The sequence below is a fragment of the Fukomys damarensis genome, unplaced genomic scaffold (assembly GCF_012274545.1).
Source record: "Fukomys damarensis isolate Sample0158 unplaced genomic scaffold, DMR_v1.0_HiC HiC_scaffold_5, whole genome shotgun sequence".
Lineage (NCBI taxonomy): Eukaryota > Metazoa > Chordata > Mammalia > Rodentia > Bathyergidae > Fukomys > Fukomys damarensis.
Window position 1 is genome coordinate 15,928,299 of NW_022900917.1, and position 19,964 is coordinate 15,948,262.

The 19,964-nt window shown below is 35.2% G+C and overlaps 1 protein-coding gene across 3 annotated transcripts in view; it reads right to left on the reverse strand.

The window, feature by feature from the left end:
• The window catches only part of Vps13b (vacuolar protein sorting 13 homolog B), a 675,222-nt gene that overhangs the window by 213,101 nt on the left and 442,157 nt on the right, over positions 1-19,964 (reverse strand). For all 3 annotated transcript variants that reach the window (XM_033759979.1, XM_010619560.3, XM_010619559.3), the window contains exon 34: positions 6,407-7,094. In XM_033759979.1, coding sequence (XP_033615870.1) covers positions 6,407-7,094 — 688 coding nt within the window. The remainder of the gene's footprint in view (positions 1-6,406; positions 7,095-19,964) is intronic.

Sequence of the window (19,964 nt, forward strand, 5' to 3'; positions counted from 1 at the left end):
ATATAAAATCTATATGATTAGAACAAACATGTATATCTCATCAGAATCCGCAGAAGACAATGGAATAATACAAAGTTCTGAAAGAAATTTTATATCCATCAAAAATATCCCTTAGGAATGAGACAGGGAAAAAATGACACTCTCAGATCTAAAGAACTGCTAGCAGCCCTGCTCTAAAAGAAATGCAAAAGGAAGTTCTTAATGCTAAAGGAAAACGTACCCAGGAGAAAGTGGAACTTGAGCAATGAAGGAAGAGTAGTGGATATGGCAAATATCTGGGAATATAATAGACTAAGTTTTGCTCTTCACTTTTTAAAAACAGAATTACTAAAGCAAAGACTGAAACCTTATCTGGTAGAATTTTTAATACAATACATGTAACATACAAGATAAAACATAAATGGGGGACAGTAAAAAATCTCTAACATAGGAAGGCAGAACTGTACATTTTTTGAAGTGATAAAATGTTATCTCTAAATAAGACTGTGAAAGATTTGGCAATATATACTGGAAACCACACAGCAAGCACTAAAATGTATTACAAAAAAGCATATAACCAAAAGGCAAATAAATTAAATAGAATATTAAAAATAATCTAACTTGTGGTTAGATCTAATCTACTACTAATACAAAAATACTAATTTAGAGAGCAGTCTTCTGTACCGAAACATTTTTCTTAAACCATTCCTTACAAGTGATATTAGCTTTCCTAAACTGACTCCCTGGAAATAGAAGTTGCTCTGTTACTTAAGTAATTTAAGTGTTTGATAGTGCCCCATTACATGAAGATTTATGTTCTGCTAAATTATCAATTACAATAAGTATGGTTACTAAATAAAGTGAGAGGCTTGAAGGGAGAAACTGTGTCTTATTAATTACTGGTTCCTCAGCATCTTGTATATAAAATATATTTAGTAAATAGCTGGTGTTCAAACTGAATAAATGAATGAATGGATGACTATTCCCAAAGATTATCAGAGTGTAGAAATGATAGTGCAACAGGGAAAAAAGCTTCATTCTAAGGTAATAAGTCAAGTTGATCATGTAAGATAGGAGGGAAACTGATTTTGAAAACTATATTAATTTAGTGGAATCACCTTGTAGTATTATACCATACTCTAACAATGCTAAAAGGAATTTGAGCATTGTTTGCAGAGTCTTCATTATGGTCTCCTTAATATGTAACATGAAATAAAATATTTATAATTTAATGCCAAAATATTTCCATTTTTGGAGCACCACCCAAAGTCATGCTTTAGCAATGAGTAATCTGATGGATCAAGAGGCTCTTATCATTTTTTGGACCCTGATCAATTCTAGAATCAAAATTTCTGAGATGCCCAGGTCTCTTGTGCATGTATTTTTTTTGAAACATTCTGACAAAATGAATAAAATGTATTAATTATTCATTGAGTTATATAAAATATTTTGACATATATTCATTTTATATTTATATAGGAACTAACTCTGTGAACATGATAAGCTTTTTGAAGAATGAAATAAACTCCTTTATTTACTTTTTATTTCATATGACTTTCATATAAAGAAACATAAGCACAGGCCAGAGATTTTGCTCAGTGGTGCCATGGCCTGCCTTGCAATAACAAGTTCCTGTGTTTGATCCCCACTAACAAGAACAACAACAAAAAACAAGAAACATGAACACATGCAATAATGGTTTATGACTTTCATAGAAATCAATAAACACAAGCCAGATTGTATTAGGTCTTTTTGTAACTAAGTACTTTTGTGCTAAAAATTTATAAAAACAAAAACAAAAACTCAAGAAATGAAACTATTTCCTGTCAACCTCAGGCAAGTTTGAAATGTTGAAATGACGTGATCACTGAGAGCACGTATATGCTAAAATTGCTACTGCCTGGTGTTATGGTTTGGGTCTAGATGTCACCTCAAAACCTCATGGGGTCATAGGTGGGATAACCTAGAGTATTTGATGCTAGGATTAAGGGAATGTGATTACTAAATCACTATACGTGAGTGATTGGTTTGACACTGCCCTAAAATCCCGGTAGTCTGATCAAGATAAAAGGGGCAGAAAGACACTGTTAAAGTCCCTTGTTGTTTTTGCTACTTTGTGCACCCCATGTTTCTCCTCTCCATTGCCTCTCTGTCATGTAGCACCCTGCTTTGGAGCCAGCCAATTATGGACTGTAAACTTCTACAAACTGCAAGACAAATAAACCTTCCCCCTTTAACTTTGGGTGTTAGGTATTTAGTCTCAGCAATGAGAGAAAAGTAACTAAGACACCAAGCCATCACCTGGTACCTTATAGAAAATGAGTAATTGTGATAACTAAAGAGAAAGTATGAATACTGTAGAAAGATATGTTTCTTTTCTCATTGTGAACTTATGATAGCTTTAAATTTCCCTTAATTTCTTCAATTAAAAGGCACTAATTGCTTAACTTTTGGAATCAGAAACAGCTAGCAGCCTTCCAATTTACTGTTCCTTACTGTCCCTCCCTTCTCATCAATGTTAACATTATAGCATGCATATTATTCCTATCAATAAGGTAACTATCTCAGTATTTCCAAAGACTATTAGACATGGAGCAAAGATTTCATGGAGGTTGGACAAGTGCTCTATAAAGTCTTTTTGGATAACCAATTTGATAATGAGATTGTAGCAGTTCATTTAAGGGGATCAATTTAAAACAGAATTTTCCAGATCAGTTCTTGAAAAATAATTTTATTAACATTTTAAAAATTTCATATATTTAAAATAGCAAAAAAAACTAGTCAGTGTTTTTTCTAGAGTGTCAAAGAAAATTTCTATTTTTAAAACAAGTCAAGAACTACCTGATCTGATAGTGGCTTACCGCTTGAGGCCAAAGGAGTATAGTTAAAAAATTTTGGAAAGGCACTTGTAGGAAGATGAATTTTAAATTATAGAATGATAAAACTTTTGAACTGGAATGGTCCTTGTTGATATCTTTTATAGTCATAACATTTTACAAGTAAGGAAACTGAAACTCAAAGAAGTGAAGTACCTGGCTAAGATCACTCTGACAATTAATGGCAGGCCCAGTAACAAAAATCTAGCTTTTCTGTTTCTTAGTTTAATAATCTTTTTACTATTTAACAGTAACAGCTAAAGCAGAAGCAACATACATTTATGTGAGTTAAGTAGTTTACAACTACTTTTAAATTATCTCTTATTTTCACAGTTAAACTATGAGATAAGAATACCACTTGTGTCAGAATTTGAACCCAGGTTTCTTATGCCACCAACAAATGTTGTACTGTGTAATCACAGCATGGATATGTTTAAGAAATACAAATGTACCAGGTAAAATTTGTGGGGGGAACCATTGGCATGGTTGAGAGTAGGACAATACAGGCTAACAGAGAAAACTGTGGATCCACTTCATTTTCTCCACTTTGATTTTGAGAGTCCAGATGCAGAGCTCTGACAAAGCTTGGTTTTGAATTACAGCTCTGTTTCTTACTGGGCAATTCATTTCTCTAAGTTTCCTAATTTGTAATACAAAATGTAACATTTCTGATGGAATTTAATTAGGATGAAGTGAAATAATGTTAGAGTAGCAGTGAGTACAATACCTAGCATAATCAATAAACGTTACATTTTTTTTTTTTGAGGTTTTTGTATTTTAACTACTTGCTTGTTTGGCTTTTCGATAAATTTCACAAGATCACCAAATTCATTTTTAAGAAATATTACTGTGTACTTTGCTATGACTAAGTGTTATCATATTTGGATTATGTCACGTTGAAGTAGATGCCTACCGTGTGAGGAATGGCAACCACAGGAATATTATGCTTCTCAAAAGGTTAGACATTTTCCTCCCACATAGGTACCCATGATTGGCCCATGACCTCTACTCTAGCTTCATCTGCTGAAAATATATTTATATAAAAGAATTTTTCTCCTAACAAGAAGTACTTTATTATTGTAACTAAGGAAGAGATTATAACTGTTATGGTTTGAGTCCAGATGTCCCCCCAAAGCCTCATGTGGTCTTGGCTTGATCTAAAGTGTGTGATGCTGGAATTGATTCATGATGCAATGCTAGGCTCAAGGGCACTAGGATTAAGGGTGTGAATGCTACCAACCCTGAGCAGTCTGAATAAAATAAAAAGAGGCAGATTCAATGAAGGTCCCATTACCTTTGCTGCCTTGTGTGCACCATGTTATTTCTGCTTTGCCAGGCTGTTTGTCAACCCTGCCTTGGAATTGGACAATTATGGACTGAAATTTCTACAGACTGTAAGCCAAATAAACTCCTTTCATTTAACTTTGGGTGTTAGGTATTTTGTCTCAGCAATGAAAGAAACATAATAATTCAAATGAATATCTTTGGAGTGAACCTTTATAACTGCTGAATTTACACTTAGATGAAAATGTATAAACATGACTTTGGAGTACATTAATAAAATGGATTAAAATAAACTTTCCTCCTTATTTTTGGAAAATAGAAAAACCCCACTGATAGTTTTCTTCTATTACTGTGGACCCTGGCTTGCCTCAGCGCAACAACTAGTTACACATGCTGAGGATATATAGACTATCTTTAGGTTGGTCTTGAAGGTTGGGCAAAATGAGATTTCTGTGATGACTGTGCATCTACAAATGCAAGTTTGGGAAGAGGCGATTTTATATCAGCTCCCTTTCGTCTTCCTACTCTCTTCCCAGTCTCTCTTAACAGAGGCCACTGAAGAAGCCATCTACCTACAGAGTGAGTGCAGGTCAATGAGCTTAAGGAGGAGTAGAGAATTAATATTTAGTCACCTCATCCCATACCTAGTTGGAGCCAATTCTAAGCATACCTTCAAAGAGCTATCTGAGGACTGGGGAGTGAGCTCAGTGGCATAGCACCTGCCTTGCAAGAGCAAGGTCCTGAGTTTGAACCCCAGTACTGATATGTAGACATAAGTCCCTGAGTTATATAACATGTTCCACTACCCCAGCATCATCCCATTTCCTGCAGTACCTATTAATGTCATAGGTACTTAGTAAACCAGTGTATATTTGAAGTGGGGCACTGGTTGCTAGTAAATGTTTTTTTTGTTTTGTTTTTGTTTTTTAGTAGTAGTAGTACATATTTACTGTGTGGAGTTGGTACATGTACTTCTTTAAAAAATAGATGTTAGAATAAGAGACCTGATTGACAACATTAATATGTGTGGTATGCTCTCACTATGGCTAACTTAAGGTACTTGTGATTTAACAACTGGCTCACAAAGATCCTGAAAGTCTAACAGTCCACTGACTTACATCAGGATGAACGAGTTAGACAGCTTCAGCACACCACTAGAAAGAGGACCAATAAATAGTAGGGGATAATTCTAGGTCATTCTTCCTTAGCAACTGGCCAGTTATTCTTTTCTAAAGTAAGTGACTTTCATGAAACATTGGCAAAAGTTAAACTTCCTTTGATTCTACTTGCTTGGGCTGAATCTTGCCCCCTACATTTGCTATCTATTCTCCACGAACCTGCTATGCAAAATGTTTCTCCTTAATGCCAAGAACAAACTAACCTAACTTTCAGATAAGACCAATTCTCTAAATGCCTCATTGCTGGCTTCCATCTGCTAGGCTGGCTCACCTGCTGACAATACAATGCCTGCAGGACACCTGTGGTTGCTAGGGTCTTCTTTAAATATTCAGTCTTAGATGACGAGCTACTGTCTCAAGTCTTTGATGCAAACCTCCAATTCTACATTAACTCAGGAGAAAAGTCTCTTGTTACATGTTGCTTGACTCATTTCCCACTGGACCTTGTTACTTAACAGCTTGTACATCCTAAATATGAGCAATTGCTCACCTTTGTAGTCTCAAAAGGCTTCAGAGGTTTCATTTTATACTATAGAAGGCCCTCTGGTTATAAGGAAGGTATGAATGTGATTGGTGCAAAAAGAGCCTGTTAGTCAAAGCCATTAACAAAGGTTCTGTTGTAAATGTATAAATACCTTTAAATCATTTCACTTTATTAATACATTTTCTTGATTATATTTTATGCTATTGTAGTGAGTTGAATAGATCAAAAGAATACCAAAGCAATGCAGTTCATATTCTAAGGTTTTTCTTTTTTTAAAAAGACCTGAATAGCTACACTGACATGGGAAAACATACCTGTGGGGCACTGATGTGACAAAAAGGTACGCTTCTGAAATGCTAGAAACTGTTAAGCATCTCTGTTTCCAAGATAGAGTCTCTGTTTCATTCAGTTATACCTCTCTGAATTTCAAACATTTACTTAAACATGATTCAGCTGTGGGTCATGAACATTACATATTCTATAGAGAAAAGAAGGCTTGTCTCGTCTGCCAGCTGTTTTTTGTTCGATCAGTCTTGAAGCTATGGGAATAAAACTTTTAATACAGTAGTAATTACTAGCACTCCAGTAAATCGGAAGGCTCTTACCTGTACATTTGTAATCAGAAGCCACCCCTTTAAGCACAGCATCAAAAACAGATATTTCCACTCGCTGCTTTCTGTGATGACAACTCAGAAGCAAGGAAGGCTGGGACACAATGAAACACAGAAACGGTTCTAGCTGCAAGTCACCAGTTCCTCTTCGACCAGGTTGCCGAACGATAGTAACGCCAAGTGCTTGTCTTGCAGATGACCTTGTGGATGCATGAAGACTTTCAAGAGAGAGAACCCCTATTTTTCTGCCTGATGTTAAAGATGTGCTACTTCTGAAGAGATCTTCTGCTGTCACTGTGGAAATACTTGCCTGGTTGAGCTTAGCAACATCTGAATCAACTTCTGGGAGATTTAGTGAACTCTTGCCTGTTTTTCCATCCTCCTTCTGTTCTTGTGATTTCAATTTGGGCAAGGCCCTTGAAGAATAGGTCATTAGTGAGATTCTACTAGCAGTAATAAATATGTCAAAGGGAATGAAATTGAGATTCTTTACGATTGATGACTGGCGTGAGGGACGGGCGATCCGGTGCTGACTGGCACCACTCTGCTGCTCGATTTGCACTATTCTGATTTTGATGCTGTCACTGCCAATTCCGCTGTCCTGAGCACCACTATATCGAGAGGAGGTTTCAGCCATGCCTCCGTCAAATGTATCCATTTTTTTCAGTTCTTGTTTAGAAATCTGTAGGGAAAAGGATATTTCAAATTAGATACAAGTGTTGGTATATAAACAATGTGTATGTTTAAGAGAAGACTTAAAAATAATCCTACTGTAATAATCTGGTAATCATAAAAACAAATTAGGGAGGTGCCCATTAAAAAAAAAAGTTAGAGTGCCAATGAAATACTTGAGAAAAGCATCAAATGTACATTTCAGTAAAATATACTTCTGAGTGTCAGACCTATACTTACTTTGGGTTAATATAGCCGGTTTTAAAAAATGCCTCTTCAAATAATTACGCATTCTTTATAGTGATTTTATAAATAATACAATAAACTTTCTAAATCATGTTCACTATTGGTTGAAATTATATTTTATCTAGGTTGCAGGTTATATTGTTTACCCTTGTTTCAAGCCATTTTATAGATTTTTGAATAGTAAAAAAGGGAAAGAAAAGTCAGCAGTCCTATAATATGAGACACAAAGAACAGTGATCTAAATAAATGCTTGTCATTTAAGAAGATGGTTATTTTCCCCACCTATAATAAGATTTTGAACAAGGGCAAATGTAAATGATTAAGTAAAATCAAGTCAGTAATTAAAGCCTGTCAGGGTAAATTTTTTTTTTCCTTTGGGCAATAAAGTCTACTAGTTCCCAACATTTTCTACAGCAGACTCCCTGAACAGGAAAAAAGGATCTACTTGGTGCCAGAAGCAGTTTTATTACGATTACTAAGAACTTAGCTCTACTTTCTCAGGTCTCCCAGTCATCTATTCAGCACCTTGATATTTCACTTGCTGTATCTTTGAAGTAGTTCAGAATCATCAGTGTAACCATAGGAAATCCCCAAAAGCGGCTGGGCACGGTGGTACACACCTGCAATCCCAGCACTTGGGAGGCTGAGGCAGGAGGATCACCATGAGTTCAAGGCCAACCTGGGCTATATAGTGAGTTCAGGGCCAGCCTGAACTACAAAGGGAGACCCTGAGTCAAAAAACCAACCCATCCCTCAAAAAAAAACCAAATTCCCAAGAGTATAAAGAAAAAATACAAAATCCTCCCCATTCCTGTCTAATCAGCAAATACAACTAAGCAGTAATATTTAGTGCATTTCCTTTCAAACGTTTTCCTCTAGCCACACCCCCTGGCGTGGACACAAATTTATAACTTAAGTTTTGACATGCTATTATATTCTTCATTTAGTGTTAGGAATAATTTATCCAACCATTTCCTTACAATTAGACATATAAGTTTTCAGTTTTTGCCAACAAATACCTATGAAAAACATGCAGTAATATTTCTTTATGACAAGAATTAGAAGGTAAATGTTATAAAATTTTAAAAGTTTTAAAATATTGCTACCTTTCCAAAATGGCTGCCTTGATTTACATTACTGCTAGTGATGGAAAAATATTCTCCAAGTACTGGATATTACTTATCAGTTTTTAATTTGATTGGTTAAGAAAAGTATCACTTTGCCACATGTGCTAAATAAGTTGTTTGCCAAGGGCTCATCATGAGAATGTTAAGAACTAATTAACAAATGATATAACAGTTAAATTTTTAAAAATACTATTTCCTATTAATCGATTTCATATTTGCTGATGAAGACACCCTGTTACAAAAATATACCATTAGCAATTTGAAATAAAACAACTTACCCCAGCTCTTGGAAGACATCATACTTTTTTTTTTTTTGGTACTGGGATCAAACTCAGCACCTTACACTTGCCAAGCAGGCATGGTACCACTGAGCTACATCCCTGGCCCTGACACCATGCTTTTTTAAAATCATGCTAACTGTACTGTGCTATTTCTGTGGTGGAGCATCTCCATGAGTTTGCTGTAGCTGACAATTTCTTAGGTATCCATTAAAACAGCTGGAATTTGAGAATTATTGTCTTTCTGGTGATCTCAATACTTTATTCATACTTCTATTACTGATGGGTTATGTTCTACTAAAATATTCTTTAGAGATAGAACAGTAGCAGATAGTTTCACAATACAGTTGTGTATGACAAGGTCTTGTTTAATGATGGATGGCATATTGGATGGTGGCCCAACAAGAGCATAATGGAGCTGAAAAATTACTGTTACACAGTGATGTCCTTGGTTCCCTAATGTCATGGAGCAATCCATTACTCATATGTTTGTGGTTGTATGGGGTAAACAAACCCTCCGTGGCCAGGGATTTAGCTCAGTGGTTCCGCCGCCTGCCTCACAAGCACAAGGTCCAGAGATCAATCTCCAGTAACAACAACAACAACCATATAAATAACAAAAAACCCTGCGCCACCAGCCATAAAAAAGCACAGTATAACACATACAATTTTGAACGTACCACTTGATAATGATAAAAAAATAACCTATTTTTGTGTTTTTATACTACTGTCCTTATCATTGGGTATGTACTTATAAAATTTTTTTCTGTGAAATCTTAGGCAATATTATGCCTACACAGCCTACTACATTTAGTGTTTACTACAGTTCGTTGTGATCGCATCATTTTCTCTTGTGCTTGCCTTAATTTTGTATAGTTTTGTTCATCATAACAAAAGAGCAAGGGCTACACCACAAATGTGTATATACATCCCCAGTCCCCCATATAGCCTATATGCATAGTAAGCTATACCATCTAGGTTTGTGTATGCTCTATAATATTCATGTAACTATGAAATCATCTGATGGTGCATTTCTCAGAAAGTGTTCCCATAGTTAAGTGATACATGGCTGTATATAAGTTCTGCAGACAGAGAGACCTGGGATCAAGTTCAACACTCTTAATTATATGACCTTGGACAAACATCTCTGAGGCTACATAATCTTTTCCATAAAATGATGAGAATAATTCTTCAAAGGATCATTATAGGGATTTGGTGAATGAGTCTACCTAAAAAAGCCAGCATAGTGACTGGCATATAGTAAATAACTGACATTTCCATCTGTTATGGTCTGTCTCCTGTCAGGTGAAGTCCTGCTAGAGGGAATGGACCACATTATGTATATTATTAGGGTGAAGTGCAGTGCCTAGTATATTGAAAAGGATCCATAAATGTCTCATGGTATGTCTCTTTTTCTTTTTTTGTATCAGGGATCGAACTCGGGACTTTGCACTTGTGAAGCAGGTGGCGGCACCACTGAGCTAAATCCCTGGCCCTTGGTGATATGTTTATTTCTGATAAAATAGTAAGTGAAAAAAATTACCTGGGAGACTAGAATTAATGACTGTTAATATGTAAACATATGTGAATGAAGACTTGGTAATACCAACTCTGTATGGTCTTTCTTAGACATATTCAGGAGGTCTTTCCTGATCTGCATCTTCCTACTCTGCGAGCTGAACACATTTCCAGACATCTCTCCAGTTCCTGCTGTGTCTTCATCTTCATAGTGGGACAGTAATATGTGAGGATGCTGTAGCATTAGATGAGTAGATGCAATGATCTTACACTCATTAAAGGGCAAATTTTAAAAATTTCACCTCCTTACTGAAGATGCCTATAAACCTTCCAGATACTGCTAGTCTTTTCCATATTCCCTTGCCCTTCTCCTTCTTCCATTTCGTCCCCTTCCCCTTCCTCATCCCTTCCCTCCCCACGTCTCCTCCCTCTCTACCTCTCCCCTTTTCTCTTTTTCTTTCTTTCTTTTTTGGCTGGTACTAGGGATTAAACCCATGGCCTTCAAATGAGCTATATCCCTGTTTCTGTTTCAGCCTCTCAGATTGCTGGGATTACAGGTGTGCACTACCATGACTGGCTGATGCCTATGCTTTTAAAACAACCCATTTATATGGTACTTTTCACACTGTGTTCTCTTAGAGAAAGCAATTGAAAATTTAAAAAAGATATTACTAAATATGTTTATTATTTGCCAGCTATTGTTAGTGAGTTACATACATTTTCTTTGCTAAGTGTTATAACTCTTTGAAGATAGTACTGTTAGCTCCATCTGCTAGCTGAGGAAACTAAGGCAAAAAAGGTTAATCAAAAGGTTATAGGAAAATAAGACTATAATGTTAAGAGAAATAAATGTGACACACAAGCCTAAGTATTGCATCATTTCTTTTATATGAGAAACCCAAAGTATAAAAAAAGAACAAAATAAAAGATGAGGTAGTAGGAAGTAGGGAGGTGATCTTTCTAAAAAGGCAAAGGGCCAGCCCTGGTAGTGCATGCTCCCAGCACTCAGGAGGCTGAGGCAGCAAGTTCAAGGCCAAGCTGAGCTACATAGTTCAAGGCCACTATGAGCTATATAGGGAGATCCTGTCTCAAAAACAAAACAAAATAAAATGAAACACCTAAAAGAGAAAAGGGGCCAAAAGATGGAGGAGAGGATAAGGGAGGGAAAGGGAACGAAAAAAGCAGTTAAGATGTGTTATATGGATGTGCCAATATAAAGGGTGTAAACAGTATATACTACCAACATGTACTACTAATAATAAAAAAGGGGGTGAAAAGAAAGGCCCAGGTGAGACAGCTAGCAGGCTATCTGGTAAGAAAAAAAACCATGATGGTATTCTCAGAACATACCATATTGCCTTGTAAAATGTAATCACTACTTGCTGACTGAATATATGAATGAATAAAATGAACAAATTTAATTTAGAAATTCAGTAAAAATAAAGACAACCGTTTTTAAGACAACAGCTTAATTTTAAAGCTGTTATCCCTATGATGAAAATTCCAAATAGACTTCTAAACATTGTCAACTAGGAATTCCTAATACTACAAGTAGTCTAGGATTTACTGCCCACATTTTGAGGGATCCCAAACTAAATATCTATATATGATTTAACAAAAAAGTCAGATTGAGTTCTATGGCAAAGTCAAATTAAGTTCCAGCTTCATAAACTATTTTTATTCTCCTGATCATTAACTACATGAAACTAGTTTTATGCACACAGGATTTTCTTCTGATTTACAGATACATTCAAAACTGAGCCTCTCCTCCTCTAAAGCAAATTAAGTGCTCCTATAGGTGTTAACATGAAAAATCAAACCTGTAGAGAAAGATAAAGAAATTTATTGTGCAGTCTTATTACATGCTGAGATTGCCATTAGACCCTAGCACATGTCAAGTGGCATGATGTTGAGATATAAATAATTAGCAGGGGCAGGATGGCAGCTATCAGCTAAGGTCACACAGGTTACCGAACAGAAGTCAGATGGTAACTAATTCTAGTTACTACTGAGCAGAATGGAATGTGAACCAATGACCCAGACATGAAAGGCTTTGACTTTCATTGGAAGAAGAAAAAAAAAAAAAAAAGGCACAACTTTCTCAGTACTAGAATATTAACTTTCAAAACTTGGTTAAAAAGCCAAAATTTCCTCTATTTATTCTAAGCTTCCAAATTATTTGTAGCAGTGAAACAAATAAACAGGATTTTGAGACATATTTAAAGACCCACTGTTTGTCTTTTGTCCACTGCAAATTTATCTATTATATTGAAAAGTATCTGACCCACTACTGAGAAACATTTCACAATTAAGTGTGCTGGGCTCTGAACTTGGACATCAAATTTCCCATTCATTTGAGGAAATAAAAAGTGATGTGATCACTCTGAAAATAACTTCTGCCTTATTATTTTCCAATGGGACTAATAAGTTGTCAAAAACAGCACTATCTGCTTGTTGTTGGTGATGCTGCATGTATCTCTGGGCAGCGCTGTTACATCAGCTCTCCCAGTCTTTACCTAACTTACTTAAAATGAACAATAAAAGTTTTCTTTAATTAGCTACTGGTGTGCATTAACATGATCATGATTAAATCATAAAAACCAACTGTACATTACTCTGCTCCTCTGCTCCATATGTTTTGAATTATTCTGTTTGAAAATGTACTTTGTGTCCCTTTTAAAAGTTCGACCTTCTGCTTTCAGAGAATTAAATGCATATTACTGTAGTGAAGAAGATAATGTTTCAGACCTCCAGGCATATATTAAACACACTGGCAGCACTTGAGACAAAATGCTTTACTTATTAGATACTTCCTATTCTAAACAGTGTCATCAAAGGCTAAAAACAAAATCCATATAAAAGCTGCACAATGCTTCCACACAGAACCTGTGCCAAAATCCCTGTACTTTCCAACTAATGAGGAAAGGATGTATACTCTTAACATATGAATGTAAGATTTTCCAAGCATTCACTTTAGGAAACTAGGCTATTGATTCCATATGGGTTATGTTAAATGAAACTGTATTGGTAAAATAACCTTTAAGATATCTGGCACGATAACAATAATTAAACAATATTCAAAAGATTAAAACAAAAGGGAATTTGGTTCCACAATGGCTAATTAAAATAAAATGAAAAAACACAGCATGCTATCCATCAAGATAAATTGTTATTGTTTAAGAACTTTTTAAATACTGTTAAAATATACTTTTAGATAAAATCTGAAAGAGCTGGAAAAATATTTGTGGCTTAAAAATGAATAGTTCAATGAAGAAAAAAGTATAAGACTCTGAATTTTATGTGGAGATAACAGCTTTAAAGCCTTGAGCACAACCAGATGGTACTTAAAGCAGAGGAATTCTACAGTTTCACTATCAATGGGTTTCAATATGAGAAGGTTTTCAATAGCTAGGGAAACATGTCAAGTTGATAGTTTACTTCTTAGATCATTTCAGCGCATTTTCCCATCCTTTCACAGCTACATATAGCGCAGACACTAGCCACCATCATGGAGAAGGTGCTGAAAGCTGTACTGGTAGCTAGGGAACTACATCTAATTCCTCTTTTTTAATGTACAGTATTGAGATAGGTAGCTTTACTAGCTCGCCCCAGAGTTTGGCAAGATCCATAGTGTTTTAGGAGCAGTGAATAAAACCACATTTGAATGATGGGGCAGTATCAAAGGGTGTATTAAAATACTTTCTATTTACATGAATTAGATACTGTTAAGTAGCATTTTGGAGTAGGGGAAGGAGGTTGATTGAAACTTCTTGTTGGGTCACAGCAATAATTATAGGAGCATATCTAAAAGTCAGACACATTAATAAAAAATGCTGCAAATAAATGGATGTTTAAAATTTCAAGGAAAATATGTGGAAAGCAGCCTTTCGAGTCAAGAATAAAGCAATTTTTTTTTGATGGCTAACAAGACTCGCAAATTCATTATGTCAAGTACTTCATTTCACATTACTTGCAAAAGTTTTTTAAAGAAAAAGTACACACAAAACATAAGCATATCCACAAAAATTTCCACTTCCTTATCACAATTATGTAACAGCAACACTTCTGGCAGGCAACAGTTATTTTTTAATTGTCATCAAAATATCCTTTTCCAATTATAAGATCACTTTTCACATTTACAGATTATGAAAAAACTCAAGTGTAAAACTATAGAATCAAAGTGACAATTAATTGTCTGTATATCATGGTGACACACATCCTCATTTTCCTGCTGTTGCTAAAATATAATAGTGTTTTCTAATACTCTGTTTCTTACAAAATCAAATGCAGATAAAAAGTAATTGGTTACATACTTTAATGGTTTCATATACTGGAATTACAAAGGAAACTTTTTATAAATTTGAAAAAATTATGTCCCTCATTGTCTAAACCCTTGCAACATACTTCTAGCTGTATCTTTTAGAAGTTTGTAGGATGGGGTATCACAGTAGGGGAGAGGTTATTTCATGATTCTAACAGAGAAAAGTCCAATTTGGAAGTTTTGTACCATTAGCAAATTGTTTTGATTTAATCAAGAAAAGTGTAAGCATATTTTTATGTCTTCCATTTTCAATGGTGTATTACATAGATCATGAAGTTTTAAGATTTAGTGAGTGAATTACGATTCTAATTCAGAGATGTGCTAGGTGAAATTTATGTTAACATAGTAAATAAAAAAGCATTAAATAGAATAAATTGACTATTATAGGAAACATTTCTTTCTGTGTAACCAATCAATGTTATTTCTTGCTTAGAAAACAAACTTGAACAACATCATACAGACTTGGGTAGTACAGACACTGAGTGTTAGAACACAAGGGCTTTTTGTAGTTTGTTTCTCTAAACCAAATGTTATACAAGATCCCAATAATATAATTGTTCCCAGTTGGATGACAAAAAGTTTTCACAATACTGCAATAATTATGCAAAAGAGCAGAACTAATGATACCCATCACTGCTTAACAGAGAGAATGGTAAAGAGTACTATAGTTTCATGTTTTGCCTTTCATGAAATTTTCTGGCTCTTTGAAGTAACAGTATGAGGCCCCTACTGCCTGCTAGGTATCAGTTCAAATATTCACATTTTGAGACGAGTGCTAACTGTAATAAAAGCAGCATGGAGATAGTTCAGTAAAGGCTGCCTTTTACTGCAGTCTGTGGTCTACTGTTTTACCTTAAAACAATAAATGAAATGTAAAAGACCACAATACCTAGATCAGTACAAGTGCCTATTTCAATATAAAAGACTGTGTGTGGGGGGGTCTACACAATAACCTAAACACATAGGTGCACATAAATTCTAATCTTACTTACTGAGATTTTTACTTGAAATCTTCTCTTTTAGACTTGTGTCACTTTAGCATTTTAGCTGCAGTGTTATCTTTAAGTTTTTGTGTCCATTGATATGTGTATGATTTCATAGCATAAGCTTATTTGTGGGGGATTTGTTTGAAAAAATTACAGGTAAAACTTTGCATACGGCATCTTTACTCAGAAACATTTCTCATTATGGATCTCCTTTATGCTTCTCACATATATAACAAATGGAATAGGCTGAACACTTTTATTTTAGGATTTCAAGTTTAATTGATTTATATTATGTTTTGAGTTTTAAGTTTGACTTCTTCGCTTTTTGTGATGAATTCACTTTTGAAAAACTAAAACTTGCCACCTTCTAGGACATTAATCAAAACAAATGCCTGCATATCAGAAATAACAGTCTGGCTTATAAATGGCCATGATGTTAATTCTAGAGAAGTGGCTACTGTGTGTACAGTGTAACTACTCTTCTTCATACTCATGAAATCTAAGGTTCATTCCATTGATGTAAATGTGGAAACCATTTTGTCCCCTGGCTGCTTAAAGATTTTCAATAGGATTAAATCAGCTGCAAGTCCTCATTATATCAGGGTTTACAATTGTGTCTGAATTAGAGTCTGTTTCTCATAGAGTTTTACTCAGAGTCTGACTTAGATTGTCTCCTTAGAGCTAGTCTGATTTTACTAGAAACAACTGTATCACATCAGCCACTCTCATAAACTTGCTTTAAGATTGAATCAGCCCTAACCCTGAAGTAGATGAAAGTTTACTGGGCCTATGCATTGTCTATGAGAGTCACAGAAAAGTTTGCATTTAGTTTTTACAGCAATATAGAAGTAGACTATATAACTACTCTAGTGGGCCTTTGCCTTGCAACTATGATCCTAGTTCTCTGATAAGAAAACTATGGCTGAATTTCTATTGATAAAAATACATGCAAATTCTTATTCCATTATTCCCTAAGTCACATATACTCCTTTAAAAACATAATATAGGGTTTATGGAGACAAAAAAAAAAAGCAGGCTTTAAAACTAATTCCCCTTCCACACTGTATTCAGTGCAAGTTGAAAAATGATAAAATGGTCAAGCACGTCCATAATTAACTTAGTAGCTGGTTCTCATTCCCAAAAAGGATATAGTTACTTAGCAAAAATACTGAGCTGATTTTCATTATTAGATATGCTGTTTACTAAATAAACTTGGCTCAGTTAACGCTAGACTGTCCTTAAAGTAAACCCAAATCTCAATGTTGTCTATCACCTACTTGATTTAATTCAAATCCATGAAGACATTACAGAAGATAATTTACAAACTTTACTGTCCATTCTTTAACATTATGATGGCAGATCACATCCCAATTGAACTAAAGCCACATCTTAGTCACATATATTATCAATCCCTTAAAACATAACTAGTGGTAAGGATTTAAAATGCAAAGTACATAAGATGTTAGAAACATTTGTTTATGCCCTGCAGCCAATTATTTTCTATTAGAAAAACTTTCACTCTGCTATTTCGTGAAAGTCATTCCCATATCAAACTGGTCTTCCAAACAAATGGTATTAATAGCATCAACGTCTTCCTTCAATCCTTGGAAATTGGAAATATCATCTAAATCAGGTAGACAGCATATGAAATGAGCAGACATTTCTCAGACAAAGAAGTAAAAGCAGCAAGTAAATATATGAAAAAAATGTTCCACATCACTGGTCATTTAAGAGATGCAGATGAAAACAACACTGTGATTCCACCTCACCCCACAAAGAATGGCTGCTATCAAGAAATCAACCAATAACAAATGTTGGAGGTTTTGTGGGGAGAAAGGAATCCTTCTCCATTGTTGGTAGGAGTGCAGAGTGGTTCAACCACTGTGGAAATCAATATGCAGATACCTTGAAAAACTAGGATTAGAAGTCCCATTTGCCCCAGCTATCCCTCTGCTGGGTATCTTCCCAAAAGAATTATACCACTGTGATACATGCTCACCCATGTTTATAGTGGCACAGTTTGTCATAGCTAAAATTTGGAGACAGCCAAATTGCTCATTAATAGGAGACTGGATAAAGGTGTGTGTGTGTGTGTGTGTGTGTGTGTGTGTGTGTTTTATAAAATGGAGTAATACTCAGCCATAAAGAATGAGAAACTTGAGACATTAGCTAAATGGATGCACCTTGTGGCCATACTCTTAAGTGAAATAAATAGGACACATGTGTAAATACAGAATAGTATCTCTGGTGTGAGAAAATAAAGTGTAAATAAGGATCCAAATGTATAACTGATATGAAATAGGAAGAAAAGGTCTAAAGGGGTAGGGAAAATGGGAAGGGTAGGGGAAAGCAAAGAAGGGAAAGGAAAAAATATGAAAAAAAGAAAAAATGGAAACAAAGGGAGGGGTGGAGGGTTTGAAGGGAAGGCAGGGAATGCGGAAAAAATAAGAACAAAGATACATTATGTAAAGGTATAAATTCCCAATGATGAATGTAACTGTATTGTAGGCCTAAAATGTACCAATAAACTTAATGAAAAAAAAATGAAAACATTGTAAAGCATGATAAGTGTATGGAAAATGTCTAACAGGTTGGGAAGGAAAGATAAGGCAAAATTCTAGGTGACAGAATTAGGAATTTTAACTCTGTTTTATGACAGTTTTCCTCAAAACAGAACCTCTTAGGCATATCAATAAGCATTTTACAAGGGACTTTCTTTTAAAAATCTTATTATGTTTTTATCGGTACTTTCTAAGTATACAGTACACTTACATTCATCATTGGGATCTTGTACCCTTACATGACAGATCTTGGTTCTCATTTTTTCTCCCCATACCCCTGCCCTCCCTTCACCCCCTCCACCCTCCCATATTTACAAAGACTTTGCTTCCATTTTTTCCTTTTCTCATATCCTTTTTCTTGAGGGACATTCTTTAAAACACAGCTTTTTAGGCTCCATGCCAGGAGCATCTTAGCTGAAGGTAAGATCTAAGGCTATACCCTTATAACAAACTCCCATTAATTCTTATCCACTCTTAGGAATGCCCTTGGCAGGGATTCTCAGTACTCTTAGGGGTACTAATGCTGTTATGCACAATAAAGAACTATTAGAACTTTCCAAGAAAACTGATATGATAAAAATTTGCAGGGCCAGGGATTTGGCTCAGAGGTTCTGCTGCCTACCTCAAAAGTGCAAGGCCCCTAGTTCAAGTTTGATCCCTGGTACCTCCCAAAAAATGTGCAGAAGGGAGGTGGGCACTGGAGAGTGTAGGTGGCATTATCAGAAATGACGAGTATGGGGACTGGAAATAAGGCAGTGTATGAAATAGCAGGCCTCACATGAATAAGAGAAATCATATTTGATCACTCCAGTTCAGAATCTGGTTCCAACAGATTATTCACTGTCTATTCAACAATGAGTATTTTGGGACTTCCTGGTAATCTCCCAGCTATTTCTATATTCAGATTCTCCAGTTTCAAAACTATGCACTCATCTTGCTGCCTCTGCATTACCAGTTAGCTTGTTTTCCAAGCTGGAATCATCCTCTCTCTGAAAGTTTCTCTTTGAAGCCTTCCCTTGATTATCTCACAGTAACTGCTCTTGCGACAATCGTACACAACATGCTTATCTGTCACTTATCTGGCACTTAGTTTATGCTACCTTCTATTGTAATTTTCTTTTAATCCTTATACTGTATTTGAGTCTAGGAACATGCCACATCTAATTTTTGTAAACCCTGTGCATAAAGCATACATATATGATAAGTGTTTGTAGATGGCGATGATAACGATGGTTAAAATGGTAACAAAGACAACTAGTCTGATCAGATAACATTTATTGGAAGCTTATTATATTTGGAACTTTCTATGTGCACCACACACATTAATTAAATTCACACAACTCATGGTATAAAGTAAGTATTATTCTCATTTTGAGGTAAAGAAGCTGTGGCCTAGAAGTGTTAAGTAACTTACTCAAAAATCACACAGCTAAGTACATAGGGAAGTTAGGATTTGAATATTTGCAATACAGTGCAGCTCTAGGACTTATTTTTTTAAAAAACCAGAGTCTATATAGTCTGTCTCCCAGAACTCTGTTTTTTCTCTCATAGTTAAGAGAACTCAAAAGATAAAATTTTTTTTGTTGTTGTCAATGTTCCCTGTAATAGATGGCAAGGTAAGCAATCATAAGGATAAAATAACCTTGTTCACTACTACATACCTAGTCCTGGGTACAAAGGCTCTATAAATAAATGCTTTGCAAATAAATGAATGAAAAAAATAAGGATAAGGAAAGAGAAAAAATGAATCCAAGAGTGAAGTAATACATTATGACTAAGGAAGTTTGGGAGTTTTTTTTGTTTGTTTTTTTCCTGCAGATTTCAGACAGATGGCTTCCCAAAG